The sequence below is a fragment of the Barbus barbus genome (assembly GCF_936440315.1).
Source record: "Barbus barbus genome assembly, chromosome: 17".
In the NCBI taxonomy this organism is placed as follows: domain Eukaryota; kingdom Metazoa; phylum Chordata; class Actinopteri; order Cypriniformes; family Cyprinidae; genus Barbus; species Barbus barbus.
The window spans coordinates 24,993,746-25,018,843 of NC_136745.1; the positions used below are offsets into that span (position 1 = coordinate 24,993,746).

Genomic DNA, 25,098 nt, shown 5'->3' on the forward strand with positions numbered 1-25,098 from the left:
ATGCGCAAGTAGCAACATGCTAGAGATAAGATTACATGCTATGATTTTAAAATGTTACTGTTTAAAGGAATAGTTCACTCAAAAATAAAAATGTACTCACTCTCGGGCCATGCAAGATGTAGATAAGTTCATTTCCTCATCAGAACAGATTTAGAGAAATTTAGCATTGCATCACTTGCTCACCAATGGCAGTGAATGGGTGCCGATTCTGGCTAAAATCCTAAATTCCCCTATCCATTGCTTTCTCCAGTGAAAAAAAATCTCACATAAATCAAGAGAAAAATATGCACAGATTAAGCACTATTTACAAGCGTAGACAATCCAGGACAGTTCTAAACAAGTATGTTGGTGATTTCTGATGAGAGAAAAACAGGAGATGAACTTTTTCACCGGAGGAAGCATTGTTATGGATTATGGACTTGTATTTTTATCAGAGGTGATGGAAATTATAAACTAAAATGCCTTAATGGATTTGTTTCTTATAAAGATTTTTACTTTACAAGATGTTAATTGATGGACTGGAGTTGTGTGGATTACTGTGATGTTTTTTATCAGCTGTTTGGACTCTTATTCTGGCGGCACCCATTCACTGCAGTGGATCATCTGGTGAGCAAGTGATGTAATGCTAAATTTCTCCAAATCTTTTAAGAAACAAACTCACCTGTGCATCTTGGATGGCTTGAAGGTGAGTATATTTTCAGCAAATTTAAATTTTTGGATGAAATTCCTTTAAGATTATGTTGCCAGGTTCTGTGACCAGAGCTATGCGAGGGAAGAGAGAAGTCAGAGCTGTTCATCTGTTCGTCTTGGACTGTCACACATGAGATGGCAACAGTGCTATTTTCACCGGCCACGATTCACACTTTCACTGGCTAAACAGTATTGCATCCTGCATTGTATTCTCAGTGTAAAGTTTGAAAGATGTCTGGTAGCATTAGCATAGGAATTTTGGATTCAGTAAATGCTTCAGCGCATTTTATGTGGACAGTGTATCTACAAATTATACACCTGTTTTTCAGTCCGTAATTTCTACATAAAGGGAAAAATATGATCTGTCTGGTGTACAAAAGATAGGAAATGTTCCATTACAATAGTACAAACTGCTAATGCCACAGTTGTTTGAATAACAAACTTTTTTTTCCCTCTGTCTGAATTAAATTGCCAGTATCATTCAGCTATACTTCCATACTTCTTTATGTTCTCATGGCTACGAGATTCTTATGTAAAAATCTTGCACAGATTGTTCTACATGTTTAATTACTGATGTCCGTGCACAATCTTCCCACTGATTCATTTCATTTTTTTGCATCCTTATAGACTTCTCAAGTAATCCTGGTAGGGAAATAAAGACACTGATGCAATATGGGCCCTCCCTCGGCTCTGTTTTATGTGTTTATCTCTCTTTTTGTGTCTAACGTAGAAACACTGTACAGGGACAGATCATCGCCGGCATCATGAGAGGATGTAGATTGCACAGAGATGCTCAATAACACATATTGTCTCAAAACAGTGCTTCTCTGAAGTCTCTCGCTGGAGATGAATGCAAATAACATGTTCGAGCGAGATGGAAAAGCTTAAGTGTTTTGCTCACAAGCTTATCCAATATATATCCTCCCACTCATGAACGATCAATGCGACGCTTACAGCTTCCACGCTGTGTGTATCATCTTGTTGCGAATCAAGTGCCGATCCAGTCAAAGTTGAAACTATGCCAGCAACAGGGTTTGTGTTCTGTTGTTTTTCATTAAGGAGAAAATCTGGCAGTGAATTATTGAATGGATATGAAAAACTACACCAGTCTGGGAGGATAAACAATTCTGTAAATATACTGTGTCCAACAAAGTGCTATAATAACAGTATGCAAGTTTAGGTTTTCTTATTTCTAGATCTATCTAGCATTCTTTTATGTTCCAATGAATGTAGAGGTGCGTTTTGGTATTTCATTTTAAATAACTCAGCGACACAGGCTAATTCCCATAGACAAGATGTGATGGAAAAGATGATGTGATGTTATTAGGAAAGTGCAAATAGCCTTTCCCCCCATTTTATTTCCTTTGAGAACCACTCTACACACAATTCAAATGCCCCCATTAGAACTCTATTTCCCCAAACAGACAAGAACTGTTCAATAAACACATTGACATGGCTTAATTTTACCAGTACTGATTTAAAGCACTGTATTTCAGTAAATGCCTTGAACTGAAAATAAATTGGAGGTGATTGTCATGTAAAATCTGCAACATTTGCTCAAGCATAAAATAATCATAACAGTAGGAATATGAAAAGTAGGCTAAGTGTAATTCTGTGATAAAAAGGTTTGCTAAAGCTACATAAACCCACAAGCATCTTATGGTGGACATGCAGGCAAGGAGACTTGCATTAAATAACCACTACAATCCTATTCAAGTCTTTAAAGAAAAACAATTTTTTATTTTTTTTATTTAAGTAATAAGTGTGACTACAGCCATCTCGACAGACTAAAATTACTAAAATAAATACAAATTTTCCACTTACTGTATTCATATATAGCTGTGCTTAAATTATCTCATGCAGTCGAATTAATATCTCGATGTTATATATTTTTTTGATCATGTCTTTCTGTAAATACAGATAACGACAGTCCATACAACTGAGTTCTGACAGCATGACATCACAGAGGCTGATCCAGACAGACTGTCCTCTGAGGAGCGGTGATGATCCACAGAAGCGCGAGCGCTTTACACTGCAGCTTCATCTGGGAAATATCCGAGAGAGCTATGTGTGGATTACTTCTTAATGTAGACTAATATTCTATTGCAGCGATGGTAAGTAAACACTAAAGACACTTTTGTTTTCAAAAACAGGTATAGTTATAATACAAGTAAAGTTAGTCATATTTGCTTCTTTTTTTATATAGTAGGCTACTGGGTACTTAATCTGCTGTCGCGATGAATGTCTGTACAAATCGCGATCTCTACATAAAGATGATCATGAGCTGTATGAGACGTGTGCATTTACATTAATAATGAGCTTGTAGAACAAACTTGAACGGAGTCTTTCCATGCATGCAAACGGAGAACTGTCGCCTATCAATAATCAATAAATTTAACAAACTCTCGTACACGAGCAAATCACCCGGATTAACTTTCAAATAAAATACAGTTATTATACATCTAATCGATAATATTTCCGGTCACAGAATACAGGGGTCTCACCCTGAGGGGGGTTCAATTCAATCAATCAGTCAATCAAATATATAAATAAATTAGTTAGCCTATTTTATTATCTTACATAGATTTAACACTTCTGTTAAGAAAATGAGAGGGACGTCCAAATTAACAGATTTTTTTTTTTAAGTTGTAGCGTAAATAAAAACAAAGATTGAAGTACGTTTTGCAAGAAAATAATATTTCGGGTTTTCTGCTTCCAAAATTTCCTATCTAATTCATTGTGTTACATTTCTTTGTAATTCTTTGTGAAATTTACTAGCAATGTATGTGTTAAAATTGTTTTAAAATTAATTCCTGAAATAGTAGGCTATGCAAAAAAAATAAAAAAATAAAAAAATACCTGAATGATGTAATGCACATGCTGAGATTGTGAAGTGTGCAACCTGTAAACTTTGCCATCCCATGAGGCCATGTACTGAGGAGAAGCGGGAAAATAAAAATGGCAGAGATTTGTTTTTGGGGAGCTCAAGTGTTAGTGCAGTAGTCACCACATAAAATCCAAAGTTCATAGTTGAAATCAGCAGCCGAGTGTACGATTTCAGATGTTTTCTTAATGCTGCAATTTACAAATCAGACTTAAGTATTTGTTCTAGAATCTAGGTTATATGTGTTTACTATATTAGCCCTGAAATAATGATTTGATAATAGATTTGTCTACTTTTTTAATGGATCAGTTAATTGAACTCTTTGATAATGTGTGTGTGTGTGTGTGTGAGAGTATCATATTTGATGATTTTTTTGGCTCATACATACGATATAGGATATACATATAGGCCTAGATGAAATTCTGATAGTTTGTAATGTCTCGAAGAGCAATTAATTTTTTATGAAATCAGTGAGATCATTATAACAGTGTAGCAGGCTAATTTCATAAAATGCATTTAAATATCAGTCACTCTAAAGCTCCCAATAATTTGTCTTTGTAAGATGGTATTTAAATGCTTAGCCTTATGATCAAAGCTCTGTAGTTTTATTGTGGGGGCAAAACTTGTAATGCAATGCAGTACAACAATGATTACAAATAAATGTAAGTCAAAAGCCTGATGTATCATATTTGATGCTGACATTTTAATGATTTTTTCATGAGAAATTATGTATTGCTAATCAAGTAAATCCAAGTTGCTTCAGTCAAGTATGTGTTCATCTTGAAATATTATTAACAATATACAAGTTATTGTAATGTTTACATCATATAAAATCAGTAGATTTCACAGCAAAAAGACACGAATATCATGACAAAATGGGGACATATCTAGTATTATACTAAAAGGCCTTTTATTTGCTAAAAAAGTAAAAAATTACATGTCAAATATGAAATAGTTGGCTTTATAGAGTAAAATCATTTGCCATGAGTGTTGACATGATGCATTATTGTGATTTTTTTGTTGTTGTCATATTTACAGTTTTTTCTTCTACCTGTTGCTCTGTTCTTTTTTTTCAGTCGGCTCTTTAATCCCCTGTCACAATGGATAAATCCTGGACTAGTTGTCTTTTAGTATTCTTTATGTGGACTTGCTTAGGCGCCCAACAAATGGAAGATGCATTGTCTTTTCAGTTTACTCATCCACTTTACAATGTAATGATATATGAAAATTCAGTAGCAAAAACCTTTGTTGAATGCCCCATAAAAATGGGTATTTTTATGACGAACCAGTCTTGGGACATTTGGTATGTAATAGACTCTGGGGACCGTGATAATTTATTCAAAGCTGAGAAGTATGTTTTGGGTAATTTCTGTTTCCTGAGAATAAGAACCAAAGGAGGGGATTCTGCCACTCTTAATAGGGAAGTAAAAGACCACTATCTTCTGACAGTAAATGCTATTGAAAGACATACTGGTGCTGAAACACAAACACAAATTAAAGTGCAAGTTCTGGACACAAATGATCTTAGACCTCTTTTCTCACCGACTACATACCGTTTTTTTGTACCTGAAAACTCAGCCATCAGAACAAGCGTAGGCAGAGTTTTTGCCACAGACGCTGACACAGGCACCAATGGAGAGTACTATTTCAGCTTCAAAGAGTGGACTGACATGTTCTCCATTCATCCTACTAGCGGGGTTATAACTCTGACAGGCAAGCTGGATTACTCTGAGGTGGCTGTTTATGAGATTGATGTGTTGGCTGTGGACAGAGGTCTAAAGCTCTATGGGAGTAGCAGCAGCAGTAGCACGGCAAAGCTAAAGGTGCACGTGCTGCAGGCCAATGAACATGCACCTGTCATCACAGCTGTCCCCTTAACTCCATGGAATGCAACCAGGGATCCCACTTATGCATATGTGACTGTGGAGGACGCCGATGAAGGGCAGAACGGCGAGATTGCCTCTTTGAGCATCGTAGCTGGAGATCCGCTCCAGCAGTTCAAGGCCTTCAGAACAAACCCTGGGAGCAAAGAATACAAAATAAAGGCCATCAAAGAAGTGGAATGGGAGGGTTATAGTTTTGGGTGCAATCTTACATTGCAGGCCCAAGATAAGGGGAATCCTCCAAAGTTTTCCTCAGCGATAGTTGTGAGGGTGAAATCGCCCAGCACATACACAGAAACTCCTACATTTGAGAAGAGCATCTATAGAGTTACTCTTAGTGAGTTTGCGCCTCCTCACTCTCCTGTTGTTATGGTCAAAACTGCACAGAAAAATTCAAAGATTAATTACTTGTTACAATTTAAGATACAACAACATGAGAATCCATTTGTCATTAATCCAAACACAGGCCTTATCACCACCGTGGCACCTGTAAAAGCAGAAAGTGTCAGTCAATATGAATTTGATGTTGTTACGAGTGACAGACGAGCAGTGGCCAAGATGGTTGTCAGGATAAGCGATGTGAACAACAACGCCCCAGTGTTTCAAAAGTCTAATTATGAAGTCAGTATCGCTGAACACGTGCCCATAGGGACCAGTGTCTTGACAGTCAGTGCTACCGACATAGACGATGGCGAAAATGGCTATGTCACCTACAGTATTGTCAATGTGAACAAACAGCCTTTTGTAGTGGATTATTTCACCGGTGTCATAAGCACCACAGAGGATCTAGATTACGAGACGATGCCGAGCAAATTCTCCCTAAGGATTCGGGCATCAGACTGGGGCTCCCCTTTCCGCCGTGAGGCAGAGACTGTTGTTTCAATCACTCTCACCAACCTGAACGATAATAAGCCACACTTTGAGAATATCGATTGTGATGTTGCTGTGCCAAGATCTCTAGGGGTCGGTGAAAAAATAATAGTGGTGTCTGCCATCGACGCTGATGATCTTGGTGTAGTACAGTACAGAATTGACAGTGGTAATAACATGAATCTTTTCGAATTGGATTCCAGCTCAGGGGTGCTGACACTTAAAAAGTCGCTGAGGGATGGCGACGCGGCAAAACAGTCTTTCCACCGCCTGCAAATAACTGCCAGCGATGGAGAAATATCAAGTACCCCTATGTTCCTAAATCTAACAGTAGTTAGTGCTTTTAAACATGTCCGCTCCAAATGTGCAGAGACTGGCGTTCTGAAAACTTTAGCCGGGCTGCTGCTTTTTGGCTCTAAACGACACAGTCAGAAAGAAGCAGAGGATGAATTTGCAGACATCCATTCTGTTAACCGCCACACTCCACGGTTTATAGAGTCCACTCCAACTGTAATAGAAGTTAAAGAGGACCTTCCTGTAGGGACGAGCGTAGCACTCCTCAGAGCTGCCGATTTAGACTCTGGCTTCAATGGGAAATTGCTTTTTGTGATCTCAGGGGGAGATTTTGATAGTTGTTTCACGATAGAATCTGACACAGGGTGGCTTAAAGTTTTCGAGCCACTTGATCGAGAAACAACAGACCACTACACTCTCAACATCACTGTTTATGACCTTGGCTTACCGCAGAAATCCTCATCTCACATGGTAAATATTAACATTTTAGACATAAATGACAACAGTCCAGAGTTCCTTCAGTCTGAGTATTCAGTGGATATAAGTGAAGACACTGCTATGGAAACAGACATCATTCAGCTTGAAGCGAAAGATAAGGATTTAGGGGTCAATGGAATGGTTAGATACTCGTTTCTTACCAAAACAGATAAATTCATCATACATGAAGAAACAGGGATTGTAACTGTTATGGGTCCGTTAGACAGAGAAGCCAATCCGTTGTTTGTTTTGAAGGTGGCTGCTTTTGACGCTGCGACTGCTGAGCCTAAAACGATATCAACAGCATTGTTATACATTCATTTGGAGGATGTGAATGACAATGTCCCTACATTTATACCCCATCAATACCATATTAGAGTCAGAGAAGACATTCCAGTGGGTACCTTGGTGCTTTGGCTTGAAACTCACGATCCTGACCTTGGCCTGTCTGGACAGGTGAGATACAGTCTAACAGAAGGGGAAGATGGAAGCTTTGAAGTGGATAAAATGACTGGCGCTGTGTATGTTTCTCAGACTCTTGATTTCGAAACAAGACAAGTATATAATCTGACAGCAAAGGCCAAAGACAGAGGCAAGCCGAACCCTTTATCCTCATCCTGCTTCATTCATGTGGAGATTGTGGATGTTAATGAGAACTTGTACCGCCCGTCCTTCCCATTCTTTGTGGACTGGGGTGCTGTGAGTGAAGATGCCCCAGCTGGCACTTCTGTTATGAAAGTTACAGCTCACGATGAGGACAGCGGCAGGGATGGAGAAGTTCGCTACTCCATACGAGGAGGTTCAGGCCTTGGTGTGTTCACCATTGATGAAGACAGCGGTAAGTTTCATTAGTATTTATGCGTTTTTAAAAGAATAAATATCTTGTTCTGTGGAAAATTAAGCTTAGTTCTTTAGGTGCAAGGATTCAAAACAGTGTTAAGGAATCTACAAAATATGAGCAAATAATGGAGGCTCAATTTTTAATGTTAAATTAATTTTCTTTGTTTCTAAGAAAAAGTGCATTATTCTTTTATTTGGTATATGGATTCCTTGTTACTGAACGCATATCGTGATTTTTCCTTTTTTCAGTATTATTATTAACTGAAGACAGATTGCCCTACAAAGTGTTTGGACACTTTAAAATATTGTGCTTTGCACTGTGAACATCTTTGCATCACAGCAAGATATAAAACCAAGTGCCATTTATATTATAAATACTGTAAAACAATTTCAAGCAAAACCTTTTGCCAAAAAATAATAGACTTTAAAATAACATTGTATTGTTCAAAATTAAGAAACAAACAATATTTGGACACTTTCTGGATGTCAGATGTTAGTGGAACATGTTCATAGATAATGTATTGAACTACAGCATACCTGTGGTTCCTCTGATAGGACCCGAGGAGAACTGGGTTTGTACATTCACTAAAAGTCACCTTGAGATCAGTTATAATCAGTGTTGGGGGTAATGCATTACAAGTAACACGAGTTACGTAATCAGATTACTTTTTCAAGTAGCTAGTAAGGTAACGCATTACTTTTAAATTTACTATGACCTTTTTGAGTCACTGCAAGTTAACTTGTTTTCCCATTATTGACTGACATCTCTCCTGTCCTCGTGTTGAGAGAAATTGTGAGTGAGGTGCAAAGTCTTCAGCCTAAGACTTATTCATTTTGGTGTGAAAGGGCCTTTAAAGTTGCCAAAAATATAACTTTAGTTTTTTATTTTAAATAAATTAGCAAGTCCAGCTCAGGTGACAAAAAGTAATGAAAAAGTAATGTAATGCATAACATTCCATAAAAATTAACTAAGTAATTAGTCACTTTTTATTGAATAATGCAATATTATAATGCATTTCTTTTAAAAGTAACTTTCCCTAACGCTGGTTATAAATAATCTGTTAAATGGCTTAGTGAAGTGAACAATTAGTGGTGTTACTGTGGTGTCTGCATATACCATATTGAAATGTTTTGTAACCATTTTGTTATCTAATGTAATGAAATATATGTGACTGAAGTATCCACTACATTTCAGGGCCACTACATGAATTTTTAACAAACAATGCTGATTGCATATGTACCACAGTGCTATTTAAAGACATGCGAGAGAGACAAAAAGAAATAGATAGAAAAAGAAGGAAAAACAAAGAGTGATGCTGGACACTTTCACCCTGAGGAAAAAGCTTATCAAGTTTTACTGGAGTTGTGAAAGCCACACCGCTACCTTTAGAACAAAGCCCACAGCGTGAAAGCAGAAACTGCCGAGAGACAGATGAACAAAAAGAGCTGCCTCATCTCCCTTTACCCCCCTAATCACTCCATATTTTATGTACAATGTCTGCCCTTTACACATTTAATCTTTTATGCAAATGTCTGCGTTATGAATTCTCAATTCCCTGCTAGATAATAGATCTATTTTTTGCTTCTATGTTGATTACAGTTTTCATTTCAAAATAATATTATTAACGCTGTGTCAGTCGTTCCTACTTTGCGTGGTTAATTTCTGCTCCATCCTTATCTAGACTTCAGAGTTTACAATGTAAAATTCTCAGCACCATGTGACACAGTGTTATGGCAGCTCCATTGGTGTTTTCTCAGTCTAAATATTTAAAGTGCCTTTTGTTTTTCAAGTGCTTAACATGTAGTGCAACATGTTCCTTCTTCTTTTCTTTGTCACAGGCATAATAAGGACACAAGAGATCCTCGATCGCGAGACTGCTAATCATTACTGGCTCACAATCTATGCTACCGATCAAGGAATTGTGCCACTTTCCTCATTTGTGGAGGTCTACATCGAGGTCAAAGATGTCAATGATAATGCTCCACTGACATCAGAGCCTGTCTACCATTCTTCTGTATCTGAGAACTCCCCAAAAGACGTCTCTGTCATCCAGATCCAAGCATTTGACCTGGACACAAAATCAAGCGATAATCTCTCATATAAAATAACCAGTGGAAATCCACAGGGATTGTTTGTCATTAAATCCCAGACAGGTAAATTGATACCTCTTATAAAAATCGGCCTATGGATTTGTGATTTAAAAATGTGTTTTAAAAATTTCTAGGTCTGTTTTATTAAAACAAAGTCCTTTGTGTTTCATATGCAAAAAGAAGCAGCATTCAACATTTAGTATAGACTATTTAAAACATTTTTGAGCCTTGTATTTGAGTATATACACAAATAGAGATTAAGCTTTCTTAATAAACTGCAACATTTGAGTTTTGTCCACACCTGTGAGGGAGATCAGAATCAAACATTTATGAACAATAACGTAAATGTTCATAATTGCACATGTAAATAAGACACATGTGATATATACATTTTGACATGAAATCTTTCTTGAAGTTTTTCATACAGTATATATAATTGATATTCACACCAGCTGGTTAATTACATTCACTGAGCAAGTAATGAATGCAGCTAATTAATTTGACGCGTCAATTGATTTCTCCTCCACCAAATTACTTGCCACACTCAGTCAGCTCATCTTAAAGTCTCAACAGTGCAAGTAAAAAAGTTTTTCAAAGGATTTCCCTGCCAAAGTCAATCGAACAAACTGAACTTAGTTGGTACAGTTAGAACTGAATGTTTTTCTGGGAAAGAATTTTGACCGTTCAGATAGTGTTTCAAGGAACAGCAAGCACAGTACACTATAATGTATGACCCTATTTGCGTTTTTAAAAAAAATAGGAATTCAGTATAAAGGAAAAACTCTCTTAGGAGATTACAAAATTTTGGATAGATTCATCTGTCATGCCTAAATGTTTTTTTTTTTTGTTAGGGACTGACCCTGTGTCAAGAGAAAAGCTTGAATCTTTTATTACTGATAGAAAGTTTTCTCAGTCAGAGGAAGAAACACACTGAACTACACCATTTGTCATCCACAGGGCTGGTCACAACAACATCTCGGAAACTGGATAGAGAAAAGCAAGCGGAGCATCTTCTTGAAGTAAGCTGCACCCTTTAACTGATGACATTGTATATGGACAAGTTCATATGACTTCTATTTTCCACCAAGCATAAAGGGAAAACTTTCATGCTCCTTTTCCCCTTAAAACAATAGTTCATAGTGACCACATGTGTCAAGCTCCAAAAAGGACACAAAAGCATTTTAAAAAGTAGTCAATGCATTTGTGCACTATGCTTTGTCTGATTTGTGAATGAAATGTAGTTTTAATTTAGTGTTTCACTAAAACAGATGACACAGTACAGGTTTAAAATGACATGATGGTATGTAGTGCTGGGTACAAATTATAATCCGTTACTTTGATTCCAAATAACATGACAAAAATCGTAACATAATACATTACATTACTCATTTTGGTAATATAATTGGACTACTTTTTGATTACTTAAATTTTTTAAATTACTTTTGACTTTAGATTGCTTATTTATCACTTTGATTTAAATAGGATAATCTTCTCAATCATATTGATGTAAAAATACAAAGAAAATATATTCCATTTGTGGTTATTATCAGCATGAAGTGCATTAAATATTATAATAAATCAAGGATTCCCAAAATGGGGTTCGTGTTTTTAACTCAATTAATTATACATTCTTTGCAATTGTGTGCATAATATGTAATCATGCAATCAGTAAAAAGTATCTGTAGTCTGATTAAGAGTATTTTAAAATGTAAATAAATATAATGTCAGGTACTACCCAGCACCGATGGTGTGTTAATAATTTTCATTTTTGTGTGAACTGTTACCATTGAAGAGATATTGAAGTTTACAATTAATTGAATACATTTTATGCCTCCCTCATGTTTACATTGGCAGCAGTTTCTTAAGCGCTCAGGCATGAGATCAGTTTTTTCTTATAAACAGATCACTGTTTCGGATGATGACAGCCCATCCAAGTCTACAGTGGTTCGTGTGATAGTCAGCATATTGGATGAAAATGACAACAGTCCCCAGTTCTTGGAAAAGAGCTTTAAAATCAAGCTGGTGGAACGACCAGAGGCAGTCGAATGGGAGCCAATTTATCGAGTGATTGCTTATGACAGAGATGAGAGTCCCTCCTCTGATATCTCATACACAATCGAGGAGGGTGAAGAGCACGGGAAATTCTTAATTGAGCCCACAACTGGGTTTGTGTTCTCCAAAGAGGTTTTTTCAGCGGGGGAGTATCATATTCTCACGGTACGTTTATTTCAATTCCTAGACTCCAAATGGTGTCAGGCTTAATAGAAGTGTATTTGCGGCTTCAGACTGAATAAGCACATGCCCCTTCATACTGTATTTTTGATCCAAGTGGATTTTGAATGCAGTGTCAATTTTCATAATTAGATAAAATTGTAGTTTAAATAATGTGGAAGAAACATTAATAACATTAACATTAATAAAAAAAAAGAAAGAAGTACAGATAAAAAAAAAACTGTATATCCTCTTAAAAAATTCTTGACATGTTTAGTACACTATGTCAAGAAACAAGAGAAAACACTCACACTGCTCTCTTGCAGATTAAAGCGTCAGACAATGGAAGGCCTTCAAAGTCGTCCATCTGTCGGTTGCACATTGAGTGGATTCCAAAGCCTAAGCTGGCTAAACAACCGCTGGCGTTTGAGGAGATTCCACTCTTATTCTCTGTGATGGAGAATGATCCAGTAGCCCATATGGTGGGAGTCATCAGCGCTCAGCCACTTGACTCCCCTGTATGGTTTACAATCAAAGGTAAGGATCTAAAGCGCTACAATAAGCCTTAAAAGAATATTTCCAAAAATGTATATTCTGTCATCTACTCACCCTCATGTGATTCCAAACCCATTTTGCTCTCTATCTTTAGTGAAGCACAGCAGAAGAGTATGGTGGTCTTCTCTATTTAATGCAATAGGGATTGGAGCTTTCAAGCATTCAAAAAGGACATATAAACATCCTTAAAGTTTCCATAAAAGTGCCTATATGACTCATGCACTACATTTTAAACCTACTAATTAAAGTCATACAGTAGTTTAAAGTGAAGAACAGGCTAAAATTTAAGCCATTATTCACTGATAATAAGTCAATGAGTTAAACTCCAATACTGAATAATGAACATATTTAAGTCTTGTGAATTGATTCATTGAAAAGATATGACATTTACTCACCTTCATATTGTTTCAAACCTGTATGAGTTTCTTTCATCTATCAAATGAACGTATTTTATAGAATGTCAGTTGTTTTGCATCCATACAGTTTCAGTGCTGTTTGGTTTCTTCAAAATATCTTATACAGTCTTGGAATGACAGGAGGGTGAGTAAATGATGTTTGGGCTTTTAACTTTATTTAAACTACAGTCTAATCCTTACACATAGTTTTTAGGTTCAGAAGACACAGCACATAAATCATATGTGAATAAGGTGAATAAATGGAAACCCATTTTCTGGGTGAATTACTCCTTTAAAAGAAAGCAATAAATACAATGTTTAGTCATCTGTAGTCGTTCTTGATGTTTCAGCTCTTTCCAGTTCAATGCTTGTTTGATCTTCAGTAACCCAACCTTGATTTGCCCTAATCAACTTTCAACTAAATGTTTTTCTTCCTCTGCCACCTTCTTGTCTGCCTCCTCTGCCTTTCCTGTTTTTCTACTCTTCCTTCACAAGGAGACACACATGTTAAAGAGGTTTTTCACATCCTACAGATGGCTTGTGACCTGAACTGTACAGCAGGTATCTGCTGATAAATAGAAATATCCCTTCTAGTTTTTCTTGCAGCTCTTGCATTATTTCATATCACATCTTCCAGAAAGAGTTCTGAATTTGTATTCTGTGGAGAGATCTTGCAAATTATTTACTTTCTTAGAATGTTGGCTACTTTAATAGCTGATGCAAATTATATATTATGCAAAAATGGCACCTGTTAGTGAACAGCGTTAAAATGGGACCGCTGTCTGTATTTGTATGAACAGGTGGAAACGCTGACAGCCGCTTTGACGTGGAGAGGGCGAGTGGCACAATCATCATCGCTGGCGCTCTAGATGCTGAACGGCAGTCAAATTACAACCTCACTGTTGAAGCAACAGATGGAACAAGATCTATCAGCACTCAGGTGTTTTGTCTTTAATGGCACTTACCAAGAAATTGCCCATGTATTTATAAAATTGTAGCGGTTGAATAATGGATGGAGGATAAGTAAAATTATGCACATATTTGCTTTTGACAAAGATTGTATACACGTGCATCTGTATTGTGACAGGATAATTGTTTAGTTGCTAGTATTACCTATACATTCCGTCACTGCTCAAATTGCAAAAACCATTTAAAATGAACAAGATTACATGCCTCACAATGAATGAAAGATTTGAATTTGTCAAAAGGCAAACATATCATTTTGCTTTTTCTTAATCAGAGATCTTAATCTCTTGATCACATTTCTGAAAAATATAAAATATCCAAAAAAAGAAAAGATTTTAGTTGTATCCATTTCATTTCTTGGTCCTGCCACACGTGACATTCCAAATCGAAAGATCAGGTATATTCTCAACAGAATATATTCAATTTCATGTCAAAAACATGATAACTCAACTAGCTGGAATGTACCCTCCTCCTGCATATTGCAATACTAGACTTGGCTGGAGTCAGGCTCTCTGGCTGTCTTTCTAATGTACAGGTTGCCTTTGTCCTTTTGTCATGATGTGAACATACCTCTCCTTGGGCGATACCTGCATGTATCAGCCAACCTTATCAGGTCACAGTGCGAGACTCATCCATCAGTGTGAGTAGACCCAGAGGCAAAGAATGATGTGAGAGGGAGTAATGTTTTAAAAGAGAGCTCCGTTTCAGCCCTCAGCCCATGGCTCCTGTTGCAGAGAGCATGCCTTCCAGGAGATTGCACTCAGTACAGTTTGTCATCCCATAATGGGCTTCTTACTTGTGGGCAGTTTCAGGGTCTATATGAGATGAGAGATTAACATTTCAGCTTTTATTGACAGGTATTTTCATCTGGACCTGATACACAATTTAGAAGATAGCACCTTTTGTTTGAACCCATGCATTTTTCATGTGAGCAAAAGTATTGGAACAGATAGAATTAACATAGATTAAAGTGAAAAAGACTTAATATTTAGTTGCAAATCCTTTGCTTTCAATAACTGCATCAAGCCTGTGACCCACTGACATCACCAAACTTTTGCATTCTTCTTTTGTGATGCTTTTCCAGGCTTTCACAGCAGCCTCTTTCAGTTTTGGGGGGTTACTCCATTCAGTCTCTTCTTTAACAGGTAAAATGCATAATCTACAGGGTTTAAGTGTGGAGATTGACTTGGCCAGTCTAAAACCTTCCACTTCTTGCGCCTGATGAACTCCTTTGTTGTTTTGGCACTATGTTTTGGGTCATTATCTTGCTGCATGATGAAGGATCTCCCAATCAGTTTGGTTGCATCTTTCTGTAAATTGTCAGACAAAATATTTCTGTAAGGCAAGGCAAGGCAAGTTTATTTAAATAGCACATTTCATACACAGTGGTAATTCAAAGTGCTTTACATAAAAGAAAGTGAAATAGACATTAAAAATCAATAAAAACATGGAAATAAAAATAATAAATACAAGGAATTTTAAAATTGATTTAAAATAAATTTAAAGAAAATTATTATACATAAAATTCATTGCAGTCAGTTCGGACATATAGTACAGTGCTCATTCAAATGCACAGTTAAACAGATGAGTTTTGAGTCTTGATTTAAATGTGGCTAATGTTTTAGCACATCTGATCTCTTCTGGAAGCTGGTTCCAACTGTGGGCGGCATAATAGCTAAAAGCAGACTCCCCTTGTTTTGTGTGAACCCTTGGTATTTCTAACTGACTCGATCCTAATGATCTGAGTGGTCTGTTCGGTTTATATTCAGTGAGCATATCAGCAATATATTTAGGTCCTGGGCCATTGAGTGACTTATAAACAAGTAAAAGTACTTTAAAATCAATCCTAAATGTAACTGGAAGCCAGTGTAAGGACCTGAGGACTGGTGTGATATGCTCAGATTTTCTGGTTCTAGTCAGAATCCTGGCAGCAGCGTTCTGGATGAGCTGCAGCTGTCTAATGGTCTTCTTGGGAAGGCCGGTGAGGAGACCATTACAGTAATCCACCCTGCTGGTGATAAAGGCATGAACAAGTTTCTCCAAGTCTTGGAAACAAAACATCTAATTCTTGCAATGTTTGTGAGATGATAGTATGCTGATTTAGTTACTGCTTTGACATGACTACTGAAACTAAGGTCTGTCTCCAGAATCACCCCAAGATTTCTGACTTGATTTTTAGTTGTTTGACCCCTAGAGTCAAGGTATGCATTCACCTTCATCTTTGTTTCCAAATGCAATGACTTCAGTTTTCTCATTGTTTAACTGAAGAAAGTTCTGGCAAATCCAACTGTTAATTTCATCAATGCATTGGCAGAGGGAGTCAATGGGGCTGTAGTCATTTGGAGAATTCTGTAGACTTCTGAGTTAATTTTGCTGTTGCCATCATGTATTACATCATTAATGAAGATTAATGAGCCTGTCCCAGAAGAAGCGATGAAAGCCCAAGCCATTACATTACTTGTGTAATGTGTACTATAATGTACACCTGTGTACACTGTGTTTCAGGTGAGCTTGTATGTTTGGGATCATGAGCAGATCCTTTCTTTCTCCAAACTTTAGCCTTTCCATCACTTTGGTCCATAACATCAGTCCATAAACCTTGTCCCAGAATTTTTGAGACTCGTCTCCTATTCTTCTTGCTAATGAGTGGTTTGCATCTTCTGGTGTAGCCTCTGTACTTTTGTTCATGAAGTCTTCTGCGAACAGTAGATTGTGATACCTTCACTCCTGGCCTCTGTAGGTTGTTGCTGATGTCACTAACAGTTGTTTTAGGGTCTTTCTTTACAGCTGTCACAATGTTTCTGTCATCAACTGCAGATGTTTTCCTTGATCTACCCGTTTGAGGTGTGTTACTCAGTACACCAGTGGTTTCTTTCTTCCTCAGGAGATTCCAAATGGTTGTAATTGCTATTTCCAGTGTTTGTGAAATGGTTTGATTGATTTTTCATCTTCTCTCAGCTTCACAATTGCTCGTTTTTCACCCATAGACACCTCTCTGGTTTTCATGTTGGTTACACGTCTAGCTAACTATAAATACAGTCTGCAGACATTCAGTGCTATTTATTGTTTGAATAATCAATTAATAGGACACACCAGGGCAACAAAACACACCTGTCAGTCACATGTTCCAATACTTTTGCTCCCATGAAAAATGTGTGGGTTCAATCAAAAGGTGCTATCTTCTAAGTTGTGTATCAGATCCAGATGAAAATACCTGTAAATAAAAGCTGAAATGTCAATCTCTCATCTCATATTCATCTTTTGATGTCAAACCCAAATGTTAACAGTCTACAGCAAAAATAAAGGAATTGGCCTTACTGTTGCAATACTTTTGGAGGGCACTGTATATATATATAAAATACTTCTTTATATAATGCAATATAATATAATATAATATAATATAATATAATATAATATAATATAATATATATTAACCCTATAAAAACCCTATGACATAAATAGTCAGAAAAATGTATCTAAAGCCTGAAGCATCATATTTGATGATTACATTTTCACATTATTTTACACAAAAAGTTTGTATCGATAATCAAGTATACCTGAGTTGCTTTAGTCCAGTAAGTGTTCATATTGAAATATCACTTACAATATAAAAGTTATTCTTGTGTTTACCTTACAAAAATCAATAGAAATTTCTGAAGGGCATGTTTTTATAATTAAGCTAAAAGGCCTTTTACTTGATAAAAAAGTATAAACTTTTGTAAGCTGTGTGTAATTTAAAGACCTTAGAAATTTGTGAATTAAATATAATACAGTAGGGCTTTTATAAGGTTATTATAAATGCATATATGCCATATTTAACAGTGTGGATTGTTTTTTGTTAAACAGGTCATAATTCACGTTATTGACACAAATGAACACCGCCCCCAGTTTGGACAAAATCAATATGAGATAAGTATTCCAGAGGAAACTCAGCCTGGTATGAAGATACTGGAAATAAATGCAACAGATAAAGATGAGAAGAACAAATTCTCCTACACACTGTTGAGCAGCACAGACTTATTCAGCCTGAAGAAGTTTCGTCTTGATCCTGCAACAGGCTTTCTGTACACCGCTGAAAAACTGGACCATGAAACCATGCACAGACATATCCACACAGTAATGGTAAGGCAGTGTATAATCTTCTTTGTCCTCTACATTAAGTATTAAAAAAAATTGCAGCTGGTTGTTACAGTACAGTATGTCATATTATTCCAGGTTAGGGATCAAGGCGTGCCTGTGAAGAGTAATGTTGTGAGAGTGATCATCAACGTGGAGGACAGTAATGACAATGCACCATGGTTCACCAGCTCTCAGGACACCGCCCGTGTGTTTGAGACAGCTGCGATTGGTTCATCTGTGTTACAGGTCACTGCTCTGGACAAAGACAAAGGCCTAAATGCTGAAATCTTCTACAGCATAGATTCAGGTACAGCACAGCTCTACTAGCACTGCACTATTATTAACACTGTATTATTATGCAGATAGAATTGCTGTATAAATTGCCAGTGAGATGATCAACACAATTATAATGCTTCTTAATGCATCTTTTCCCTCTCTCTGATGGTATAGGAAATCATGGAAATTCCTTCAACATTGATCAGTCTTCAGGCATTGTAACAGTTGCAAGAGAACTTGATCGTGAATACAAAGACCAGTATGAATTGGTAATTAAAGCATCAGATAAAGGAGAACCTCCTCTCAGTGTGGTTACAACCGCCAAGATCACGGTCACTATCTCGGATAATGCCGAGCCAAAGTTCCCCTTCAGTTCAATATCAGCAGAAGTCAGTGAATCTGTCCCTGTTGGGAGTTTTGCAACTTTGGTTTCAGCCTTCAGTCAATCAACCATCTACTATCAGATTAAAGAGGGAAATGTGAACAGAGCGTTTGACATCAATCCAAACTCTGGTGCTGTCATCACAAGGAAAAAGCTGGACTTTGAAACCCTTTCGTCATATAAACTGATTGTGCAAGGGTCAGACTTGGCTGAAAGGTCAAGCAGTGTCACAGTAAATATTCATCTAAAGGATGAAAATGACAATGCTCCTGTTTTCACTCAACCTGAATTTACTGGCTTCATTAGCGAGTCAGCCATTGTCAGAAGTGTAGTTCTGACTTCTCAGAATGATCCGCTTGTTGTTCGTGCAACAGATGCAGATCAGCACTCAAACGGCAGGCTTGTCTATGAGATTATGGAGCCATTTGCTCATAACTATTTTTCTATAGATTCTGGGACTGGAGCTATTCAAACTCTCAGCAACCTGGATTACGAGCAGAGAAAAGTGTTTGTCTTCCAAGTTCAGGTCCATGACACTGGAATGCCACGTTTGTTTGCTCGAAACACTGCCAATGTGACTATATATGTCATTAACGTCAATGATTGTGCGCCAAAATTAACTCAGGATTCATTAGAAACAACACTCCTCCTTCCAACCTACAAAGGAGTTAAAGTGACAACAGTAAAGGCTACAGATGAGGACTCACTGCCAGACACCAAACTGCGCTTTGAACTTGTAGATGGCAACATAGGGAACAAATTCATGCTTGATCCAACTTCAGGTGATATTTTTGTGCAAAATGCCACAGAGTTGCAGAGCAGGTACAGACTGACAGTTCAAGTCTCTGATGGAAGCTTTTCTAGCACTACAACTGTTAAAGTCAGCGTTAAAGAAAATAAAGGTCACAATCTGAAGTTTACTCAGGAAATTTTCACCGCCTATGTGCAGGAAAACTCAGCAGAGAAGAAAACCCTGGCAATCCTCTCTGTAGTTGGAAATAGAGTCAATGAGCCTTTGTTTTATTCTATTCTCAACCCTAACAGCAAATTTGAAATAGGACACACATCTGGAGTGCTCTGCTCCACAGGAATCCCATTTGATCGTGAGGAGCAGGATTTGTTCGAAATCTTTGTGGAGGTTACAAAAGAGCCAAAGTTAAATGCTACCGCCCATGTGCTTGTGAGAGTGCACATTGAAGATGTGAATGATAATGCCCCCGTCTTTGTAGATCAGCCCTATAATGTCATTGTTCCGATCGACAAAACTGTGGGTTCGGTTTTCAGGAAGGTGACCACTGTGGACAAAGATATTGGCAGAAACGCAGAGGTTACATACCATTTGAAAGGGCATGATAAATATTTTCAGGTAAGCCCTTCTGGAGAAATCTCTCTTAAGGGACCTCTTGAGCTCAAAAGCATTGGCAAATTCGTCATTAACATCACCGCACAAGACGGAGGTGAACCACCACTGTTTTCAAAAGCAGAGGTTGTTATTTCAGTGGTAAACAAAGCTACACCAATGTTTCAAAGACCTTTTTACAAGATTGAAATCCCTGAGAATGTGCAAGTACGTACATCTGTGCTGCAAGTCATAGCCAATCAATCTGTAGGACCTTTTACGGTCTACAGCATCTGTGGTGGAAACCCATTCAATCAGTTCTACATTGATTTCAATTCAGGATTCATTGAAGTCATCCATCCATTGGATTATGAGGCTCATCCTGCATATCGGTTATGCATCCAGGCGACAGATTCTTTAACTGGGGCCAACTCTGATGTTTTTGTAGATATCATATTGGAAGACGTCAATGATAATGCACCCAAATTCGAAATGGCAGTGTTTAACATCAGTATCTCTGAATCGGTTGTAATTGGAACTTCGGTGCTACAAGTGGTAGCCATGGACTCTGACACAGGAAGCAATGCAATATTGTTTTATCAGTTGTATGAAAAGGATGGAGACATTTCAGATCACTTCAGAATAGATGTTGAGAGTGGAGTCATATGGACTGCAGGACTATTGGACCACGAAACCCAATCACAGCATGAACTTATTGTAAAAGCACTTGACCGTGGAGCATTTCAGCTGTCTGCTGAGGTCCAAGTAATCATATATGTAACAGATATTAATGACAACCCGCCTGTTTTTGCATACCAGCTTTATAATGCCACAATAAGCAATATTTCTTCTCCAGGGCAGCTTGTGACCTGTGTTAAAGCATATGATGCTGACAGCCATGCAACCAGTCAGCTTGAGTATGCTATTTTGTCTGGAAATGACAACAATATCTTTGCCATTGATGCGTCAAGTGGAGAAATTGTGATTACCAACTTCAGCCAACAGTCTCTTGAGCAGTTCTACAGTTTAATTCTGTCAGTAACTGATGGTGTTTTTAGAAGTACAGCTGAGGCAAACATCTATTTGATAGGCGAGAACAGCCACAGCCCATCATTTACCCAGAATGAGTATGTTATTGAGCTTGCTGAAAACTCTCCAGTTGGTACGTTGGTTGGACAAGTTGAAGCCATTGACAAAGACCCAGGGATATATGGACAGTTGACATTCTTCATTGTAAATGATATCGCCAGGGATAAATTTACCATAAACAATGATGGCCGGATTCACACAGTAGAGAGTTTTGACAGAGAAAACCCAGAGGAGAAAAAAATTAGCATCAGTTTAATGGCTAAAGATGGCGGTGGTCGATTAAGCTTTTGTACTGTTATTGTAACTCTCTCTGACGTGAATGACAATTCACCCAAATTCAGGCTTTCAGAATATAAAGTTACTGTGCCAGGAGATGCTCCCAGTGGTACAACAGTGATCAAAACATCTGCAGTAGATGAAGATGACGGAAGTAATGCTGATATCATTTACACTATTGACTCTGATATAGGGCACTTTGAAATTCATCCACTTAGTGGTGCAGTTGTCACAAAGGAGAGTCTAATTGGGCTGGAAAATGGCCTCTATTCCTTACTTGTGAAGGCTAAAGATTCTGGAAGCCCTCCAAGGCAATCTGTTATTCCAGTTTCAATTAGAATAGTCCCCCCTGAAACATCAATCCCAAAGTTTGCAGAGCCGTCACTGTGGCTGGAGCTTTCAGAAGACCTGGCTGTCGGAAGTGAGATGGATATCTTCCAAACCGAGAATGAGCGGCCTGTGATCTACAGCCTTGTTGGCGGGAACACTCCTGAGTGTAACAAAGATCACGTCTTTGCTATTGACAGCAGTACTGGAAAGCTTACACTCACAAAACGACTAGACTATGAAACTATTAAACAGTATCAGCTTGCAGTGCAGGTCAGAGATGCTGAATATAGCATGGAAATTGTCTCAATTATAGATGTGAGTTTCCATCTCAAGGATGTCAATGATAATAGCCCACAATTTGAGTCCTACCTCTACCAGTCATATATTGTTGAAAACCTACCGAAAGGGACTTCAGTAGTGCAGGTCAAGGCAAACGATCTGGATTCCTGGCTGAATGGTCAGGTCACTTATACTCTGCATGAAATCCAGGAGCAGTCTGACGTTCTGGAGATGTTTGCAGTGGACAGTGAGTTGGGTTGGATAACCACCCGCAACGAGATAGACAGAGAAAAGACAGACCGATATCGAATCACAGTGCTGGCCACAGACCGAGCCCAGGGGCTACAGATGACAGGCACTACTGTTGTAGAAGTGACAGTTGTGGACACAAATGACAATCCTCCGTTATTTACTGAAGCAGTTTTTAAAGGCACTGTGAGAGAAGATGAATCTACACCAGGCACTGTTGTTACTATTCTTAGCTATACTGATTTTGACCGTGAGGAGGTCAACAGGAGGTTCAGCTGCTTTATTAAAGGTACATTCTCCATGCTACTAAGCAAAACCAGTGAGATTCATAAGATTGAAGAGATCATCATAAATGTCATCATTTACTCTCCCTCATGCTCTGTGATACATGGAAGCCTTTTTCTGCCTAAAAAAGTGAAAAAAAAGGAAATTGCGACGTTTTATTTCACAATTCTGACTTTTTTCTCACAATTGCGAGTTTTTTTCTCAGAATGGCGTGATGTAAACTTGCAATTGTGAGTTATTGAAGTCAGAATGGCGAGATATAAACTTGCAATTCTAAGAAATAAAGTCGTAATTCTGAGAAATAAAGTCAGAATTGCAAGATATAAATTCCCAATTCAGACTTTTTTCCCAGAATTGAGAGTTTACATCTCGCAATTCTGACTTTATTACACGCAATTGCAAGTTAAGTCAGAACTGTGAGATATAAACTTTATAGCTCGCAATTGTAAGTTTACATCTCACAATTTTGAGAAAAAATCTTAATTGCGAAAGATAATCTTTGAAAAAGAAAAAAGTTTGATTCGCAAATTTATATCTCTTTTTTTGTCTCATAATTGCAAGTATACATCTCGCAATCTTGAGATGTAAACTCGCACTGTAAAAAGAAAGTCAGAATTGAGAGATAAAAAAAGGTCGCTACTACCTTTTTTATTTTTTATTCAGTGGTGGAAACAGGCTTCCATAATGACATGTTTGATCCTGTAACATAAAAAGAAGAATGTCCAGACTGCCCAGAAATCAAACCATGCATTGTTCATCAAATCATTGGTCATCTAAAGCAACGCTTGCCTAAATATAAAGACAGTTTCATTTAAGATGTTTATATTGTGTGAGTTAAATATTATGCATCATGAACAGCATTTTCAATTTTAGGTGAACTATCCCTTTATCTTTGACAACCCTAAAAATACATGGTGTAACATTTTTTCCCCCCTTTTTTACCTTCTTGACCTCCAAAAATCCCTTTGCGGCCCCTGGAACCAGTTTGAAAACACTTTGTCTAAAGCCATATGATAACTTTGTGTGAGAAACAGACCACGGTTTTATTTTTAGGTGAACTATCCCTTTAAGGAAACTGGTATTACCATTTCAACATGGTAATTTTGTGAGGTGTTTATTAACCTTTGGATAGTTAGCAAAGACATTACAGAGCTAACACCAGAAATTCAAATCTTGGATGCTATGAATAATCTATGATATGTATATGAGTGTTCTGTATTATACAGACACTGATTAGAGATATTCGGAGCATCTTGTAATTGTCATCAGTTTCATTACATCGCCTGATTAGTATCTTGTATGCAGCTAGAAATACAATGAATCCCCAAGCTGTTTAAAATGATGCTAAACGCATGATGATTTGACTGCTAATCTCCTTATTAAATATTTCTGATTAGACCAAAGTGAATTTTTCCTTGTTTAATGTATTCAGGTGGAGACCCGCAGGGCCTGTTTGATGTGAAGCACACAGATGGTGTTTGGGTGGTCGCTGTCAGCAAAACCCTGGACAGGGAGGAGAGAGATTTCTATCTTTTAAATATCACAGCCACTGATGGAACCTTTGAGACAAAGGCTACCGTAGAGATCACTGTCCTTGATGCAAATGACAACAGTCCTGTTTGTGAGAAGGCATGATGTGTATATTCATTAACCCCTGAGCTCTTTATTCTGAACTGTGCAGAGAACTTTTAATTAATACATTTTAGACACATTAAGCACAGACAGAGAGAATTTTGACTTCTGCAGTGTCAGTTTAAACTGAAATCCACTTTTGTTCTCAGGATGTGTATACACAAACTGTTCTTGAAGATGCTCTTGTTGGAAGACAAATTCTTCAAGTCTCAGCCACTGATGCAGATATCCAGTCAAATGCGGAAATCACGTACCAGCTGAGTGGCAGTGGAGCTGAATCATTCACAATTGATGCCAAAACAGGTAAAATGAGCAAATGGGAAATATATAGCCATTTAGCCTGCATTTTTATCTAAAGCAAGAGGTTAAGTGTCTGATTCAAGGACATTATGGCAGTAGCTCATTGATCACTCCTTGCCTGGTTCAAGCCCGCAACCTTGTGCTTATCGGTCCTGATCGGTATCGACTTTAATGCGTTCAGTGTTTAATGTGAAAATCAATTTTCCTAATACCTATTGTTCCAAAGCTGCTTTACATAGATCAGTCCCTTAAAACCCCCCCAAAAGTGAAAAAGCCAAACATGACAGTGACAAGGAAAGAGTGTTTCCATCCTCCTCTTGCCAGCATGTTTAATACATATAAATGTTTTAAATTAAAACTATTGTTCAAAATTTGGGGTTGATAAG

The 25,098-nt window shown here is 37.6% G+C and overlaps 1 protein-coding gene across 1 annotated transcript in view; it reads left to right on the forward strand.

Annotated features, from left to right (window-relative positions):
• Nucleotides 1–4,740: 4,740 nt before the first annotated feature.
• The window catches only part of LOC306883626 (protocadherin Fat 1-like), a gene marked incomplete at both ends in the record, with an annotated part of 33,099 nt that continues 12,741 nt past the window's right edge, over nucleotides 4,741–25,098 (forward strand). The window contains 12 exons of the mRNA XM_079438987.1: nucleotides 4,741–7,936; nucleotides 9,778–10,092; nucleotides 10,987–11,048; nucleotides 11,932–12,246; nucleotides 12,567–12,777; nucleotides 13,686–13,751; nucleotides 13,991–14,130; nucleotides 18,003–18,278; nucleotides 18,372–18,582; nucleotides 18,726–22,784; nucleotides 24,213–24,409; nucleotides 24,562–24,715. Coding sequence (XP_079295113.1) covers nucleotides 4,741–7,936; nucleotides 9,778–10,092; nucleotides 10,987–11,048; nucleotides 11,932–12,246; nucleotides 12,567–12,777; nucleotides 13,686–13,751; nucleotides 13,991–14,130; nucleotides 18,003–18,278; nucleotides 18,372–18,582; nucleotides 18,726–22,784; nucleotides 24,213–24,409; nucleotides 24,562–24,715 — 9,202 coding nt within the window. The remainder of the gene's footprint in view (nucleotides 7,937–9,777; nucleotides 10,093–10,986; nucleotides 11,049–11,931; nucleotides 12,247–12,566; nucleotides 12,778–13,685; nucleotides 13,752–13,990; nucleotides 14,131–18,002; nucleotides 18,279–18,371; nucleotides 18,583–18,725; nucleotides 22,785–24,212; nucleotides 24,410–24,561; nucleotides 24,716–25,098) is intronic.